At 39.6% G+C, this 19,812-nt stretch overlaps 1 protein-coding gene across 1 annotated transcript in view; it reads left to right on the top strand.

Annotated features, from left to right (window-relative positions):
* LOC127629735 (glutamate receptor ionotropic, kainate 4-like) overlaps positions 1-19,812 on the top strand; it is a 385,054-nt gene that overhangs the window by 161,609 nt on the left and 203,633 nt on the right. Inside the window, exon 3 of the mRNA XM_052106949.1 lies at positions 19,633-19,797. Within this exon, the coding sequence (XP_051962909.1) occupies positions 19,633-19,797 (165 nt within the window). The remainder of the gene's footprint in view (positions 1-19,632; positions 19,798-19,812) is intronic.

Genomic DNA, 19,812 nt, shown 5'->3' with positions numbered 1-19,812 from the left:
TTTCTTGTCCCTGACAGTGTTGACACATATTGAGCGATAAGCAAGAAGAAAATACTTTTTGTGCAAAAATTTAAGATGCTCAAGATTGCACCTAAACGTATTGTAGATGAATACCTCTGAATAGATATATTCAAAATGACTTATTTATGCATAATCTTAATTTTTTTTATACATTTTTGTTTTACTGTTTTGTCCCTGTGGCATGGGGGGGATGGTTGTGTGTCGGTCTGCAGGAGAGAGACAGCGAAGCAGGTTTGAAATCAGCACTTTAATTTCTTTCATGAACATATGACGGTCACCGCCGTAGAAATGTAAACATAAACAAAACAATATCACACTCAGTCTGGGAACGCCGCCCATACCACAGTCCCATTACTCAACAATCATTGTTTGGAATTGTTCTCTACTGTACTACTTTGTTTTTTCTGAGTGCTTGGCTGGATACACCATGTACAACTACATTTTAGTAAGATCAATCTTAGATGTAGTCTAGTCTCGGCCTAAGCTTAATGGGCTGTACACCTTTAAGATAATAACCAACATTGTTCTCCTGCAGTTTCACTGTTGTTTCTACATCACATTGCTTCGCCTCATTGTTGTTCGTCCCTGTGTGAAATGAAATGTAAGCACTGCATTTTTACTATACACAGCATCCTCAAACAGCAAAAGTCAGGTATTGTTTGCTCTGCTGGCAGACTATTTGGTCTATTGTTTTACACGGGTCTGGAATCAGCAGCTGGAGCCATGAGCCAGTTTGGGTAGGTGTGATTCTGCACTGAACACTGTAGAATGTTTTCACGATCTAGTGTTAATGATCTGGTGTGAGTGCTTGTTTTTGGTGACGTTAAAGTGTTACTGTGCACCATGGCAGGTGGAATAACAAATCCCTAGGTCATAAGTGTAGACTCCAGAGAGGCTATTACTGCAACCTGTTCTTGAGTGGAAGTGAAACCAATTGAATTTTGTCCACTGCAATTCTCCATCAAGCTCTCCATGTGAAAAAGAAGAGGGGGTAGGGATGGGGATAGAAAAGATTAGGTGCTTAGCTTTGATAATGCCCTACATGGACTGTACTTTCCATGCAGTCTAACTGGGATTTGTATGCTTTGACTTCTGTTTACTGTAGAGAAGATAAGCTCAGAGTGAGGAAAATTGAGGGACGGGGGTGAGAGAGAGAGAGCGTGCAAGTCTTCATACTTAGTCTCTGCATGCAACCATCTCCTAACATGTGTTCTAACACACTGTCAAATATGGCCAAGAAAGACAACAACCTTGAATTATTCTGGCTCCTATTATTCAGCAAAACAGCACTGGAGTTCTAAAAGATAGCACTCCGAGCCAGTGACTTAAGGCCCAGGTATACTTTGTTTTTGCACGTTCTGGATCGGATCATTCCTGGCCGACCACGTTGCCTTTCTGAGTATACTTTTCTGACTGCAAATGAATAGGGACACGTTCGACACATGCACACTACAACTGCTTGTGACACTCTTTTAGTACAGTCAATGGCCAGTGCATGCACAGACAATGCTCACAGCCTAGGGGCGTGTGCGCAAGTCAAGAAAACCTAGGCGGTGCATGGTCAAGCCGCGCAGCATTGCTGATGATGCAATTTGCGGAACACATACTGTGCACGGAGGGATCCACAATGTGCACACCAGAAGTATAGTTTGCCCTTAAATGAGCACCAAGGAAACCCTGTAGAAGTAAGCATTATTCACCATTTCTTGGGACTGAAACACTGACTGCATTCACAAACACAAGAATATTCAGATTAATATTTGAACATGGTCCTATTCTGATTATACATGTGCAGTGGCAGCACTAGAGTTTTATATTTGGGGTGGCCAGGGGGTGGCCACTGCTACTTTCGGGGGTCCACACACACACACAGGCACACAATGTTGGTTTTCCATGTTTTATTGGGAATTTCCATAATGATTTTTATACTTTACAAACTGTATTTTCTATCCCCTAAACCTATCCATCACTTAAATATATACATTTAAAGAAAATGTGGTATGTATGATTTACAAGCTGTTTTTCTGGTATTGATAGTAATCACAATATAAATGCCACAGCCATCAACAACAAGAACACACATGAATCAACATTTTAAACGTCCAAACCTGTATGACTAAATTTCTTCTGCTGAACACAAAATATTATACAGTATTTTGAAGCATGCTGGTAACCAAAAAGTTTTGGTTCCCAATCACTTCCATAGTATATATATATATATATATATATATATATATATATATATAAAAATGGAAGTCGACGGGAACCCAAAATGATTTGTTTACCAACATTCTTCAAAATATGTTATTTTGTGTTCTGCAGAAGAAGGTCATACAGGTTTGGAATGGCATGAGGGTGAGTAAATGATTATTATATTATTTTTGGGTGAACTATCCTTTTAATTTGACAAAATCATCTCAACGTAAATTCCTGAACTTGGCATGTGACTGACTGCCTGTGTCTGGTAGATGCTCTGACCTGTTGGTGGTCCTGAAGTCTGACCACACTGACTCTGACTAGCCTCAGCTAGGGAGCTGCTCCAGTGATGATGCAAGGGCTGGGGTCTGTTTGTACCTGATCTGCCTGTTTGTGCTTCTTTAAAAAGAACTCTCCCTTTAAAAATATATCTCTCCCTTTCTTTTTATGTTTAATTGATCCTGTGCAAATATATGACATCCTATGGTTACATCTAATCATCCAATTACCAACATTTTTATCTTAATTACAAATCCTCATTTTCATAACTGTACATTAAAATCAACTACCAGTCTAAGTTACCAGTTTGATCATTGCTAGCCCTCCTCTGAACTGAGGTAACTGAACTAGCTAATCGATTTCAAACTGCTAAATGTTTACTCGCTGAAGCTGTATCCTACTTCCGAACATTAAAACATTTGTATACTGTAACTTCCATACTGCAGGATATATGCATGTATTACTAGCGCAGATGTAATCGTAAGGATTGTTATGCTAAATTGCGAAATGATCTCTCTAATCTGATTAACCTGTAGCCTATTGGAGCCTTATTAACTCACACAGCATCTCATAAAATGTATTCAGCAAACAAACATGATGCTAAACCTTAACTTACTTCAAATATGACGTTTTCTTATTCTTCTGTATCTTGCAACTGTATTCTCTCGTCCTCGGCTCGTCGTCCGTTTGAAAACTGCGCACGCTGCCAGCGAACAAGACAAGAGGTTATATGAGATGTCAATCGGCATCAGCAACTGCCAGCAGCGAATAAAAAGTTGGGGTGGCCAATCCAGTGCCACCCCGGACACCCTTCTGGCTCCGCCTCTGTACATGTGTTATATAAACTTACTACACTGCTCTCTAATAATTCTGAATAATGACCACACACCCGTGGATAAAGTGATATCAGACCGAACCATCCAGGTATTGCAAGTCATCTGTTCTACTTCTCTTATCACTCTGCATTCTCTAAAAGTGAGCTAATAACATAATTTCAACTCAAATCAAATATTTCATGTAACATTTTTATTAATTTATTTGGCAAGTAGACATGTAATAATCAGGATAACGAACAGAGTATTGGAGTACTGTTTCTCCCAGATGCATTTGAAATTGAATTTAAGCACAAAGGCAAGTTATTTCAATTGAGTTCCTGTATTAGCTGAGCTTCAGATGTGTGTACTTTTCCTCTGTGTCACTGCATTTTGATATCAGACACACTGAAGAAGTTCCATGAAGTTCTCGCGCATGCTTTTTTAAAATTCTCTGATAGGACGGTTATTTCCTTTTAAATCCATCCTTAACCTGGCAAAGTTTAAACTTATTTTATCACAGTGGGTGATTGACAGGTGAGTGGGTGGCATTTCACTGCTGTTCAGAATGCAGCAGGATGGATTAGCCTTTACACCTCTAATGTGATGTGGTCACATGCATTTTTGACTACCTACATACAGTAAGTGGTGTACTTAAAGTTTTGCAAACCATTTACTCCTGTATATAGCACTTGTGATCCCAAAACACGTCTTAATACCAGGTGTAAACAGGGTCATAATGACATCATTTCAATGCAAATCAATATCTCATGTCCATTTAATTAATTTATTTGGTAGGTATAGCAGCCATGAAGTAAGATGGATAATGTACAGTCAGCCAGTCACTATTGCAAAATAAACCCCTTCAGGATGATTCTTGATTTTAGGTTATATAAATGCCTAAATATCCACTGTAATTGAATATTAATTGATATATGTGAATGCCCATAAAAAAGTATTTCTGGGTGCTGCATGATACAGGCAGTTGTGAAGAGTCAAGTTATCGAAGAAACACATTTTTGAGGTGAGGAGATTAACGTAAAATAGATGAACATAAAGTCAAGGGGCGAAAGCACCTCATGGTCAACCTTTTGCAATTCATGGCTTTTTTGTGTGCTGTTGTTAAAGACAATATTAAGTTGATTAAATTGCTGTTGAAAATGACAAAAAAATGAATGTAATTATCGAGCATCTCCAGTATTTCCGGTAAAGAATAGCAGGAAAAGAACATGCATGTCTTAGTTTATTTTGAATATGGAATATTTCAACCGCTGGGGAACTTGTAAACCTCCATGCCTATTAAAGGCATAACCAGAAGATGGACTTAATCAGACACTGAGTGTGTTTACTTTACATGCACAACAATATGCTGATAACTACCAAAAATCTGTTTATTCAAAAATTCAACAATGCAAGAGACCTGGACTTCCATGAGATTTGAAATCACTGGATTATTCCCTGACCCTGATTTTGATGTCAAAACGTAAAGGCGTATAAGTCAGTATGAGTGCCAGTAAAGATGTTCACGTGTTAAAGAGAGTGCACCCAAAGTGAAAATTCTCTCATCATTTACTCACCCTTATGCAATCCTATATGTGTATGACTTTCTTTTTTTCTGCAGAATACAAACAAAGATTTTAAGAGGAATATTTCAGCTCTGTAGGTCCATACCATGCAAATGAATGGTGTCCAGACCACTAAAGCTCAAAAAATCACATAAAAGCAACATAAATATAATCCACATGACACCAGTGGTTTAATATATGTCTTCTGAAGCTATGCAATCGCTTTGTGTAGGGAAAAAAAGGTCAATATTTAAATAAATGTTTTACTATAAATCTCCATCGTGAAAGTCTATGCTGCCTTTATGTGATTTTTCACTTTCATTGTATGGACCTACAGAGCTGAGATAATTTTCTAAAAATCTTCTTTTGTATTCAGCAGGATAAAGAAAGTCATACACTTCTGGGCTGGCATGAGAGTGAGAAAAGAATGAGAACATTTTCAATTTTGGATGAACTATCTCTTTAATCATAATTGGTAGAAGATGTGCATGTAAACATGATCAATGTAGTGCATGTAAATATGGTCAGTGTTCCTGTATGTCACAGAGGTGGAGCAGAGGCAGATCTTGAGCACTGTGTCTCTCTCCTCTATGCTCTGTGTGTGTGTGTGTGTGTGTGTGTGTGTGTGTGTGTGTGTGTGTGTGTGTGTGTGTGTGTGTGTGTGTGTGTGTGTGTGTGTGTGTGTGTGTGTGTTCCAAGTGATAAAGTGTGTGAAAAAGGAATAAAAACAGGCAACTGAAGTTGTAAACAATTATCCCTAGCACACGCATCCCAAGGGCTGCACTCCAGTGGCAGGCAGAATGAGCAATTGCTGCCATTAATACCATCATTATTCCCCTGTCTCTAATGGCCTCCCTTAGTGAATACACACACACACATGTACGCACACACACACATTCACAATGATCACAGCTAAACACAGATACCAGTGAAAGCACAAAGACACATAGATCATTGGTCGTGATCAGTGAGAGAAACTTTCTTGCCCTTTCTCTCATTTATTATTGCTCTAAAAACGAGCTCTAGTGTATGCCAAATGTTATAGTAATACCCATGTAAAACATAAAACCATGAATTTCAGATGTAACAGGTATGGAAGTATATTTTTCATACACATGCTTTTCTCATGTAGAATTACACAAAATGTTCAATGTGTGCCTGTTAGTGTATGTGTGTGTCTCCACTCCTTTAATTTCCGGACCATGATTCTGTTCATCACAATAATTTCCTGTCTTAGCTCCTCCTCTTCCCTTTAGGCTTTGTGTCTAGATAGAAGAGGTATGTTTATTCTAAGCCAAATAATCTAATTTAATCTTTGCTTTAAATGTATCTTTTCTTTAATTCAGATGTATTTCATATTATTTTCCCCCATGTACGATTATTTTCTTGTTTTGACTGTGCAGCTATATTTGTTTACAGCTATATTTCGTTTTCTGTCTCTTCCATGAACTTTAAACACACACTTACTACATTACACATAATTTTTATTTTACAGAATACTTACAAGGGTGAACACACAGTTAAAAGACTATGCTTATTTTTTATTCCATCAGGTATGTTAACTAGTGCTTTGTTTCTGTCATTTTCTTATTTTTAAAATCATTTCATTCTCATTTCTGTTCTCTTTTCTCTACCCTTTTGGCTTTGTGTCTGGATGGGAGAGAAAAGTTACAATGGTAAACACATATAGTTAAAAGGATAGTTTACCCCAAAATTAAAATTCTCTTGTCATTTACCAACAAAGATTTTTAGAAAAATATCTCAGCTCTGCTGTTCCATTCAATGCAAGTGAATGGTGAACAGAATTTTAAAGCTCCAAAAAGCACATAAAGGTGTAACGGTTACCCTGTCTTGTCCCTCTGTTGCCCTTTGTTTGTGATTTTGTCACTTTTGGTATTCCTTAGTTTTCACTTTTGTCACGCTTGTACCTCCATAGTCTTGTGTTCACTGTTCATTGTTTGCACCTGCCCTTGTTAATTTGCCTTTGGTTTCTGTTAATCACCTTGTTATCTTGTTTGAGTTCTGTTCTTTCATTGGCCCCTTTTCCCATGTTTGTGTATTTATACCCTGTGTCTTTGTTCAGTCTTCGTCGATCGTTGTTTGATGTATGTTTGTTTTTGAATGTCGTTTATCCTGCTCCGTGTTCCCTTCCCGCGTTCCTTGTTTATGTTTATTTCCCCATCGTGGGTTTTCCTTTGTGTTTGTTAGTTAATGTTTGATGTTAACCCGGTGTATCTTTCCCTCCCGAGTTCCCTGTTCGTGTCTACCTTGGTCAGCTTACTCAGTTTATGTTTCATTTCCCCATCGTGGGTTGTTACTTTGTGTTTTTCCTGTGTAGTTCATTTAATAAAGTTCAGCTGCGTTTGGATCTGCATCTCCTCGTCTGCTTTGTTACTCAAGCATAACAAAAGGCATCATAAAATGAATCAATATGTCTTAAGTGGTTAAATCCATATCTTCATAAGTGATATGATAGATATGGGTGAGAAACAGGTCAATATTTAAGTCCTTTTTTACTATAAATGTCGACTTTCACTTTCACTATTAGAGTTCTTCTTTTGTTTTTGGTTATTTGCATTCTTCGTGCACATTGCCACCTACTGGGCAGAGAGGATAATTTGTAGTAAAAAATAACTAAAAAGTAATTTGTTTCTCACCCACTGGAGTCATTTGTTGCATGCCTAACAAAAAGTATATAGAAACACCTTTTTGACTGCAGACACAAAAGGACAACTGAACAGCACATCTCAATCAGGCTGATCTTAAAGTGACTTGGATATCTATAAAGCCATCAGCATTTTGATTCACTGGGACCTTTTACCCTTCAGCAAACGATTCTGGCATAAACAGCTTGTCAAAGGGCTTCACTAATTAATGTCATTGCTGGAATTATACAAGACTTGCATTTCTGTGATGAAAATAACAATTGTATTAGAATCTGTAATTAACACATTGATTTACTGGACAGATCATTCCCATTCAAAGATGACATAACTGTTTAAAATGTCCTAAAGAGTCTGAATACATAGAAAAACCCTGCTTAGTATCATCTGTGAATAAGACCGTCACCAGCCTATTATTATAAAAGCAATCAGGCCTGTACAGATGGAGAGGAACGCGGCCCATTAAACATTATTGATAACCTTGAAATCACTTTTGTTCCAGCTTGGTTGTAAACTGAATTTAAATCTGATTTAAAAATATCCTGCCGGTCTTTCATATGAAGTTGCGGAGAGGTGGAATACTAATAACTATTCTATTCTCATCAGTAACAAGGGTAAAATTCCAGTCATAATAAAGTTCAACAACCTTCAAAATGCATTTTAGGACACTCACTATTCATCATCCGATGGTGCAGATCTCTCTGTAAAAACCATGCGGTTGCTAGCTTCTGAAGTGCTGTATCTCCCCGGATCTTTACTTTGCTGTAGTTGGATCCTATGGCTGTCTCACTGGGATGATGTGATAGAGCAGATCTAAGTAGTAAAAATCTGATACACAAATACCCATTGTAAACAGAGTTGTTGTGCTTTCAGAAGGTTGTGTGCAATGACGGCCGATGTAAAGATAAGCTAAGCCCCATGACAGTGCATCTCAATCCCGCACTATAAAACTCCACTCCTAAAGGACAAACGTATCTTAGTATTGTGGACGGCTGCTTTACAAGCTTAACAAATCGGATAGAGGCTGTTGGAATTGATCACATTCACAGTAAACTGAGAAATATAGTACATGGGGGGTTTCTCCCAAACCAGTGAATAGAAATTAAAAACACTACAGAACTTTCCCTAAACACCTATTTGTCCCTTTGCACTGCAAAATTGTCTTGTTCCATTGGACCATCATGAGCAATGCATAAAGATTGATTTAGAGATAATCTGATCTAACATATAATGATTTTAAAATGCTTCAGAATTATGTAGCAAAGTACAATCTCTGAAATAATTGCATATATATTAAAAACATGATATTCTCAGAGTGGTCAATCTAGCATAGTCATCTGAAACATGTCACAAAAATGAACTGAAACTCTGTGAATAGTTATCACACAAGCATGAAACATATGTCTAAAGAAAGCTTAAATTGTCTACTTTTAAATAAAATAATTCAAATTTAAAACAATTATCCTCCTGCAATGTAATCTGTATGAAACAAAGCGATGTACAATTTCTCCTGGCTCTGCTAATTATCCCTAATGTGATCACACCCACCAGCAGAGCGTGCTATTCATACGCTAATGTGCTGAGACCATCGTGCAAATGGTAAACTCCCCCGACTGTGCCATAAAAACATCTAGTCCATTCACTTTTCTGCGCATTTGAAAGATTGCACGATACACAGATGAGGAAACTCCTGGATAGTGACGAAGAGTTAACATTTTCCTCAGAAGAAGAGCGGGACTCCGATGAACGTTTGTATTTTGAAGAGAGACTTGATCCAGCCGAGGATACAATTTCGGACGAGTAAGTCATTTAATTTTACTTACATATTAGTTGACATACTATTTTATATAAACATGTACATATTTAACTAGTGGGACTGTTTCCAGACTTGCCAGACAGGATTCAGAGAATTGACATTTGAAATATGACTCCTAATAAGCAAGTTTTAGTTACATTTAAATGCTGTTTCAGCTAAAGCAGGCATTTATTATCATCAACAAAGCTTGTGCTTGCAAATATGTGTTCAGGTTAAATGTGTCAAATGTGATGTAAATATGCCCATATTAGAAAATCAGCTTATTATAATGATTTCTGAAGGATTATGTGACAATGAAGACTGCAGTAATGATGCTGAAAATTCAGCTTTGATCACAAATTGAATTTTACAATATATTCAAATAGAAAACTGTTTTTTAAATTGTAAAAAGGGTTCAGAATAGCAATGTTGTTTCTGAATTTTGGATCAAATAAATGCAGCCTTGGTGAGCGGAAGAGACTTCTTTTAAACGGTAAAGTAGGTCTAAAATTAAGTAAGTCTTTGTATAAAGAAAATGTACAGTCAGATTACTTATTTTAACTTAAAATTTGATTTTGATCATTAAGTCTCCTCACATTCATTCTCTGTCACATTCCTCATTGATAGGCCCAGGGGAGGGGTCTTTTGTCTCCACAGGATTGAATTACCTAAATATTCATGATCATTCACGCCTCCTCGCATATGACCTTTCGAACACTAAAATTGTCTTACACAAGTTAAATTACTATATTGTTTTGTACGAGTGATCAGGATGGTTTTAACATAATTTTGTAGCAAAAACTCTAGGCTACAAGATCCAGTTCTCAAAAGTCCTGTGGACAAATGTTTAGTATGTGTTATATGACCTTATTTCAGTGAGCTTTTTCAAAAAACACGCATAAACATTATTTGTTATTGGTTTGTTCCTTGATAATAAGTATCATGGCTATATGCTCTTTAATCTTCTGCTGCTTGATGCACTTCAAGGCTCATTTGGATCTCACAGCTTAAATGGAAAAGCATTTTAAATGGCAGTTAGAATGCTTAAAGGTGATCCAATAGTCCATTTTAACTGCATTCAGTCACTCTGGTTGAGCAAGTGTGTGATGGTGCTTATTTAATACACGTTTGTACAGTGGGCGACCCCATCTGAGTGATGAGGTTGTCTCTCCACACTCAACCTTAAACATCCATTGCTTGTCTGGTTTGATCATACTGTTAGTCAACACAGTCTAGCAGGAGCAGCCACACCACTTTATTACAGTGATGGCCTAGTGCTGAACTGGCCTCTGGGACATGATATAAACCTCCATGCACTGTAAAGTCAAATGGTGTGTTTCAGTGTTCCTCTCGTGGAATCTTCCAGGATAAATTGTGCTTTGTGAGGCACACAGGTTAATTAGTAGGTAGGTAAGTAGAGACAACTTATCACTGATGTCAGATACAGAGTGCACAAACACAAAAACACAGACTGGTCAAAAACAAACAGCAAATAATTTAATTATGCCACCCAAATGGAAAAGGTTGCTCTTCCACTATTTAGGAGCTATGCTGCTCTTGTTGGGACACAGGTTTGGAGAATATATGATCTCTTGTTTCCATGCAATGACTGTTGATTGACTCACTGTAACAGCACCCAAAGTGTCATAAAAATAGTCACTGCATCAAAGTCTTCTGAAGGATAATACACTGTTCATGCAAAACCTTCTGCTCTTAGTGCTTTGGTAAGGTTTAAAGAAATGTTCAAGGTTCCATACAAGATCACCACAATCGACAGCATTTGTGGAATAAATGTTTATTAAAAATCTATTAAAAACAAATATTTTGACTCATCCCTCTTTTATTTAAAAAAAAAAGCACAAATGGAGGTTAAAGTGAGGCACTTACAATTCAAGTGAATGGTGCCAGTTCATAAACATCAAAATACACACTGTTTCAAAAGATAACTGTCTTATTGCCACAAGACGTAACTTGAAAATGTGATAAAAATGTACTAACTTCATCTGTGTAAATGTGTATAAAATAGTGCTGTCAGTTGATTAAAATGTGTAATCACAATTAATCGCAATATTTTGGTCATTAATCGTGATTAATTGCAGATTTTGAAAATGCTGAAATTTGACACTTTATATATTTTTCCTGTCAAAATGCATTTTTATTTCATCTTAGGAAAGAAAACAAAACAATATGCAATAATGTTTTATTTAAATTTTCCAAACAAAAGCCTTTCACAATATAAAGATGCGTTTTAGTGATAGTTAAGACTTGAGGTGCTTCTGTGATTATTAAATGTGCCTTACATAGGCAAAAATTTTAGATTTCTATGACACATCCCATCTGGGCTTGTTTTTTACATCAAATAGCATTAAGAGCTCATTTTTCCATAATTTGTCCATAGACATGGAAGCGCTGTTGCGTGTGTGTTTGTGGTGTGTGCGTCAGTTTAATGACTCTGGGAAAACACATTACAAACATTTCACCCTTCCAGCCAGCATTTATGCTGGTTTATGCTGTATTAACGGTAAATGCGATTTAAAAAAGAAAATGATGCTTTTCAATTTAAATAGCTTTTTTTAATTGCACGCATTAACACGTTAATTCTGACAGCTGTAATATAAAATATCACAACTTTGTTGTCATCATGATGTAAAGTTGGTAAATCCCTGACTTTATCACACTAAAATCATGTTAACATATATACATGGCTATACTTTTGAAACAGTGTGTATTTGACTGTTTATGGACTGGCTCCATCCACTGCCTTTTTTTTTTTTAATTTTTTGTAAAAGACACAAGTCATTTAAAATTTTGTGGTAATCAACATTAATTCCACAAATTCTGTCGATTGATCTCGACTTGTATTGAAGTCGGAACATTCCTTTAAACATTATTCGGTGAACTATTCCTTTTAGCAACCTGGTGGTAAAAATATGTAGAATCAAGATGTGTTGAGACAAGGACAGTGCTCCTCTCACTCCTTAACAGTCAGCACTGGTTTACATGCTCATTGCACATTACACAACACGTTTCATGCTCCGGCACGCACTGCTGCTCACCAGTGATTCCTCTAAAAGGGTCAGCAGCTGAGCCAAGTCTGGAAGATTGGATAGAACCTCTGCTGCAGCAAACCTCCACTCTACCACTCCGTCGCATTCGCCAATGCCTTTAAAATGTCATTGCCCTGCGACACATCTCCTCCTCTGATATTTTTACTCATCGCTTGGATTCCATTTAGCACTGGCAATTCCAGTTTGTTGGTTTGACAGCTACATTTGTGACTGTGGATTGGGGATGTGAGCAGAACCCCAGGGCTCAGCAGTAGGCCAGTGTTTCCATTTGGCTCTCTTTGTTGGAAGATTTGTGGGTGAATGCTGGGAGAGTAGCCTAGTTTGAAATTTCTCCACTTGCATGCTGTGTGAACAGGAAGCATTTGCTATTGGCTGAGAGAGAAGCGAGGGCATCTGGAGAAGATTATTTAGCTTAGTGTTGGAGATGCCCATAGCAACGAAAACTCCCAAATGAGATCTATATAATTTCTGAATTGTATCTCCTACAAAGCAATGAGATTAAAAGAAGACATTTTCTTTTGTCCTGCTTTTCCCCAGATAAAAAGACCACATTAATCTCACATTTGTTTCCTCTGAAGTTTCAGTTGAGATCTCAACACTGTCTCAGACTGTGTTCAAGCTCCCAATGTCTACAACCATAAGTCAATTTTAACCCTTTAAGTTGGGATGGACTTATCAAAATATTAATAATTACAGTCTTGTCCAATACAGAATAGGTATTGTTTTAAAATCTTAGAAACTTTACATTACAATGCATGTAGGAATTATAACCAAAAGCTTTGAAATTTGCAGACAAATCTAAAATGTTCTGTTTTGATAATTTATTAATAATTTTGCACTGCACATATTATTGTAATCATTAAAAACATAAAACTGATCAAATAGCCATGTGTCATATGTTGTTGGAAAGCTCATAAAGAGTAGAATATAAAAAATAATACAAAAGTTTTACTTGCAGACAAAAATATAGTGAGTTACAGCTTAGTATATCTTTGACATACTTACATGACATAAAATATCACATCATTAACACCATTACTTAGAGGTGGTGATTATATTTAAAATGAGCCCACACACAATGTAATTGAAAGCATAGATAATTAGATAATCCACACAAAGTATAATGTGCACACAGCACATAATGTGCTATCTGGCTAAAAAAATGTTAGTTCCCTTTACAAAAAGCTTCAGTAGGATGCTGCGCTGAGAAAAGCGCTTTGGGAACAAACCTACATTGTGACCAGCTGTGAATATGTGTGTAACACGTCAATGAACATTGACCGGAATTTATAGCCTCGGCTGGTGAGATCATTGGATGCACCTGTGGCCAGGCTATAAATAGACGCGTAACCAGCGTGTCATCAGATATATTTTTTTCAGAGCCCATTCTGTGTGTGTGTCTTACAAGCCTGTCACAAACTTTCTTTCCTCTGCTAGGAGTTAGAATTTGGTTAGGCAGTGCGCAGTGAACCTTTTCTCCTTTCTCTGCTTTCTATAAATATATATATAAATAGAGAGAATGACTTTTACGCTCTATTGCCGAGAGTATCAGTTAGGCTTCGTTTGTTTGGGGGAAGAGCATGCTGCTCTCCTCGTTGGAGCAGGGCGGGTCCAAGCATTTCGATCTGCTTTCGGGCAGAGTGCTTTGCACTCGCCTCGCTTACTTCCGGGAGTCAGCGCCCATACTTCATTCATGGGGCTCTTGCATGGATCTGGCTGAGGAGTGGGAGACAGGTTCTTCCCTTTCCCTCGCTCTCTCCCCAGACCCAGCTGGTCCTTCCCATCCCCAGCTGGTCCTTCCCATCCCATGATCTCGATGCGTGTTCTGGCGCCTCTTCGGTTCATGAGGGGGACTTTGAATCACGTCCGTGATAACAAATCATTCTCACTCATGGAGGAACCCATATAATTCCTGTGCCCACGTACCCTCGACGTCTTTATACTCAACTATCATGGGTGCTGAGACACGGGGGTTTTTCTGCCGGTCGAAGAGACGCTTGCGGGCTATCTCTCGCTGGGTTCGGCATTGTCTTTTAAAAAGCCCTCTCTCCCAACAAAGCCTTGTAGGATGACCTCCACTTTAGTGGGGAGGGCTTATCAAGCAGCAGGTCAGGCTGGTGCTGCTCTGCACACAATGGCTGTATTACAGGCTTACCAGGCTGACCTGCTGGAGGACCTGAGTGCGGGCACTGCGCTCGACGAGCAAGCTTTTTCTGAGCTTCGTCGAGCCACAGATCTTTCTCTCCGTGCGACCAAGCAAACAGCCCGTGCTATTGGCCGGTCTATATCTGCCTTGGTCAGCGCGAAGAGGCACTTTTGGCTCAGCCTATCGGGCATCAAGGACAAGGATAAAGTTTTCCTCCTTGATGCCCCGGTTTCGCCTTCTGGTCTATTTGGAGATGCCATGAGTTCGGTTATCTCCAAGTTCCAGGAGGCGAAAAGCCACGAGGAAGCCTTCGGGCAGTTCTTTCCTCACCGCACTCAGGGGCGGGTCCGTCGGCCACCCAGACCCGCCTCGGTCCTGTTAGAAGGGAGGCTCAAAAGCAAAGCATGGCAAGTTGTGCTCCCCCTCGCGGTGACTGGGGACAGTCTCGTCACCCTCAACAGCCCCCAAAGCAAGACCTCAGGACACTAATTTCTAAAAGAAAGAAACCCTGATGGTCTTGCGGCTAGTCGTCTGGGGATAGCTCCCCTCAGGACGGGGCGCGTGCACCACTTCGCCCCTCCCGGTACCCCCACGAAACCTCTCCATTCCCACTGCCTTCAGTGTTTCGGGAGGTAGAGGTTCCCATCAAAAAGTTGGGTGTTTATGCATTTATCTAGGACGCGGAACACTCAACACCCCCTCAACAGGAAGTGTTAAAAAATGAATACCCATCTCTGAGAACCTGGCAGCGTAAAAACTTCTGCCAGATATTTTACGTGGGTCCTAAGATCAGTAGAAAAGGGCTACAGAATTAAATTCGCTCGCCGCCCTCCATGTTTCAATTGCGTGGTCTCCACTACCGTAAACCAGATCAGGCATGTCTACTGTGGAACGAACTGCAAAATCTCTTGGTAAAAGGGGCCACAGAATGTGTTCCCCTTCCAGAGAGAGAGTCAGGTTATTACAGCAAATACTTCCTGGTTCCCAAGGAGGGTGGAGGTTTTCATCTGACCTTAGATCTTAAGGCTTGAACTGCCCAGTCTGGGTGTTCAAGCCCAAGATGCTGCCTATTGAGATAATCGTGTCGCAAGCCCAACATCACGTTTGTCTGGTCACCATCGATCTCATGATGCACTTCTTCTCTTAGAAGTTCTGCCACAATACAGGAAGTTCCTGAGGTTCGCTTTCGGGGGCGAAGCCTTCCAGTATCGGGTTCTTCCATTCGACCTAGCCCTTTTTACCCGCACATTCACAAATGCAAGATGCAGCACCGGCTCCTTTGTGACTCCGGGGCGTCCGCGTTCTGAATTACATAGATGACTGGCTGATCTAGCGCAGTTCCAGGAACTGGCAGCTCCATACCGGAGATAAATTCTCCCCTCGACGGCTCGCCTCGGGCGATTCCGAACAGGAAGGACCTTCTTTCTCAGGCACAGGGGACTGTCTTTCATCCCCGGCCCGAATTGTGGAACCTTCTCATGCTTGGCCCCTGTTGGGTACCAACTGAGGTACATAGGGCTTTCTCCTGAGGTTATCAAGATCATTTTAAGTGCTAGGGCTCCCTCCACTTGGAACAAATCTGGGTAGATTTTTCAGGGCGGAAAAGGACCTCTTCGCCTCTATGAACAGTGCAATGTCTCATCTACTTCTTCCCGAGTCACCCAGTCCCTCCCTCTGGGGCTGAACACTGTGGCGCATACATGGCCCAGAATGCGCCTGTATGCATTTCCCTTTATTAAAAGTTAATATTGCAGAACCAGTTAACTGCCAGATCGCTTCAGTTCTGGCCCTTCTGCAGGAAGAACCGTCAGCAGGCTTATGCCCCGTCGCTCTCAGGGTCTATGTGGCCACCACTTCGGCTTGCCACGCCTTGATGGACTGAGTGCCTTTCAGAGGCACCCTCTACTCGCTCGCTTCATTCGTGGAGCCATGCGACTGTGGCCTCCTTTTAGGACCATGACCTCTTCATAGAACTTGGCAATAGTACTTGATGGTGTGGTTGAAACCTCCTTTGAACCTCTAGAGTCAACGTCTGACAGACTTCTGACTCTCAAGATGGTTTTTCTTATGGTGATTATCTCTAGAGAGAATTGGGGACCTACAGGCTCTGTCTGGTTTGCCAGCCTGTTTAGAGTTTGCCCTAGGAATGACCAAAGCAATTTTGCACCCTCATCCTGACTACCTGCCTTAAGGTGCCTTCCGCAACCCTACATCAGGTCACTCTCTAAGCCTTCTTCTCCAACGCTGCTTGCAACACTGGAGCAGCAAGGACTTCACAGACTGTGTCCAGTCTGTGCCCTTTAGACTTATGTCCACCGCACTAGCTAGTGGCATATGTCAGGGCAACTATTAGTTTGCCATGAGAGCCGCAACCGGGGGCAGCCACCTCCAAGCAGACTATGTCGCATTGGGTGAGGGATGTTATTGCCCTAGCCTACGAGGCGCGCGGTCAAGCTTCGCCAGTAGGTATCAGGGCTCACTCCACCAGAGGGGTCGCCTCCTCTAAAGCCTTGGCTAGAGGGGTCCCTCTGCAGCAAGTTTGTGATGCGACAGGCTGGTCCTCTCCGCAAACATTCATCAAATTTTATAGTTTGGATGTTCATGCTACTCCGGGCTATTATGTCCTTGAGTCGACATCTCAAGCTCATGTCTGAGACCTCTCGCTTTCTTGTGAGCACATTTCACAACCGTAGGGGTCCAGACAGCCTCAGTGCGGCGGCGTGGGTATTCTCGTTACCAAAGCGCTTTCTCAGCGCAGCATCCTAGTGAAGCTTTTTGTAAAGGAAACGTCTCGGGTTACGTAGTGTAACCCTTGTTCCCTGAAAAAAGCGGAACGAGATGCTGCGCTTCTTTGCCGCACTGGGATGTCCCAGGACTGCTCTTCAGAAAAAAATATATCTGACAACACGCTTGTCTGTTTATAGCCTGGCCACAGGTGCATCCAATGATCTCACCAGCCGAGGCTATAAATCCTGGTCAATGTTCATTGGCGTGTTTCATACATATTCACAGCTGGTCACAATGTAGGATTGTTCCCAAAGCGTTTTCTCAGCGCAGCATCTCGTTCCGCTTTTTTCAGGGAAAAAGGGTTACAGTACATAACCCGAGACGCTTTCCGGGATCAGATGACTTCAGGCTAATATTAACGAAAACATTTCTCATTTAATTCTAGAAAATAACTAAGTTCTTCATTTAGTCTCCTGAGCTTTGAAAGAACCTTTGTTCTGGGTGGACATTCTTCGGTATGGGCGGCCAGGACCATATTATAATTTGACTTTAAAGGGGCTCTTTCTTGTAGATGATGAATATTTCAATGCAAATAAATTTAAATGCTGTGTAAATGCATTTGGCTTGCACATTCAGTATGGCAGGTATTACTGATGGAAAATTTCTGTAATGTATGTGGCTTTTCCCCAAATATGACAGTGCATTGTTTGATAATAACTTTTTTTTTTTTTAAACAGCTTCTGTGATTTAACTTCATGGGTTGGATAAAAAAATCTATGTTTTCTTCTTGCAGAATGCATTAGCTCAAATTGAACCTCTGTAAATATTAATTTAATTGCTTTTACCCAAAAGCACATTAAAATTGCATTGTGTTGCACTGTTGTCAATGGTCTGCCACGAGCAAAGCCATTTAATCTAATTTACTACATACCACAGATCTTGGTTTACCATCTCCAAACAAACTTCAGGATATGTATGGCAGTCTTAAGTGGATTGTTTTATTTATATATATATATATATATATATATATATATATATATATATATATATATATATATATATGTATGTATGTATGTATGTATGTATGTATGTATGTATTATGTATATGTATTTTACCGTATTATTATTCTTGTACACTTTGCTGGCTTGTTTAAATTAAATAATTAGCCGTTAAAGCTTTCTAAATCACTGCAGTTCCATTTAAGTTTTATGTGATTTGTTATTTTGTTAAATGCTGATTATACAGTCGAGAAGATTGATTGGGCTGTGCTTACACGCAGTTCAATATTTATGACACGAGAACGTGAACTGTCTGCAAGCATACTGATTTTGTCAGGGTTTGACAAGCAGCATGAAAGAATCTTTGGAATCATGCACAGTTTGGCTCTATGGTGTAAACAAAGCACATATTTCACTCTCTATAGCAACATTTTGGGTCAACACATATGAGTCATGCAATAAAAATCAGGGTCATTGGAGAGGCAATTTTTTTTCACTTGAAGGTCAGTGTCAAAATAAACCAATATGATATTCTGATAGGAAACAGCAATATAACAAGATTAGTTTGAAAATTGGTTGACATACATCAAAAGTGACAGATCACTCACATATAGCTTGTCTTGATGCATCTTGTTATATTCTAGAACATGATGTCAGAGGCGTTCATAAAAGCTTTCTTTACACAATTTTATTCACAAATATATCTTCTGCTGTTGAAACTGTCAAACACCATCAAGTTTCATGTCAAACATTGTGGTGATAAAAAACAAGATATTCCAAGTAAATGTTATTTGCTTTACATAGATTTTAATATCCATGTGAGCATCAGATACTAGCTGTGGAATATATTGTTGCTGAGCCTTTTATCAACTTTCCACAGACTTGTCATTTTTGTAGCGGATTCAATATTGAAATGACTTTATGAAAGTGGGTAGAAGTACAGTCAAACACTTATAGTAGCAAGCAGCAAGACACTGTAAAAATAGGGCAAACATATTGTCTATTCCCAAAACAACAGTGTGGCACAGATTGAACCAGTATAAACTGAATCTATATGCCATGAAATCAAAACATGCACAGGTCTAAAACAAACGTGTCAAAGAATAGTATTAATCTTTTCTACTGTAAGTGAAACAGGGAATATGGTTTAATGTGCACACAAAGACGACCCAAAAACATTCTCATGATTTCTCATTGTTTCGAATTGTTTCTGGCTGCTTGAGGGCTTCTTAGTCTCAGTTCTATTTGGCAGGTTATGCTATACATGAAATTCTCCTCTCTCTCTTGCAGTCTCACTTTGCTTCTTTAACTTTCTGTGTCTCACTCTCTCTTGCTTTTTGTCTCCTTTTACTGTGTCCCAGCTGCCATTCTTGATGACCCAATGGAGTGTAGCCGAGGGGAGCGATTGGCCATCACTCTGGCGAAAGACAGCATCAACCGTTCCAGCAACCGTTCCACCACAGGCAAACTGGAGGTGGACATCTTTGAGCTGCTTAGAGACAGTGAATACGAGACAGGGGAGACCAGTGAGTATTGAGAGC

Source organism: Xyrauchen texanus, chromosome 36 (genome assembly GCF_025860055.1).
Source record: "Xyrauchen texanus isolate HMW12.3.18 chromosome 36, RBS_HiC_50CHRs, whole genome shotgun sequence".
NCBI classification, from domain to species: Eukaryota; Metazoa; Chordata; class Actinopteri; order Cypriniformes; family Catostomidae; genus Xyrauchen; species Xyrauchen texanus.
Note: the sequence above shows the minus strand (reverse complement) of the source record. Positions and strands in the feature narration are given on the sequence as shown.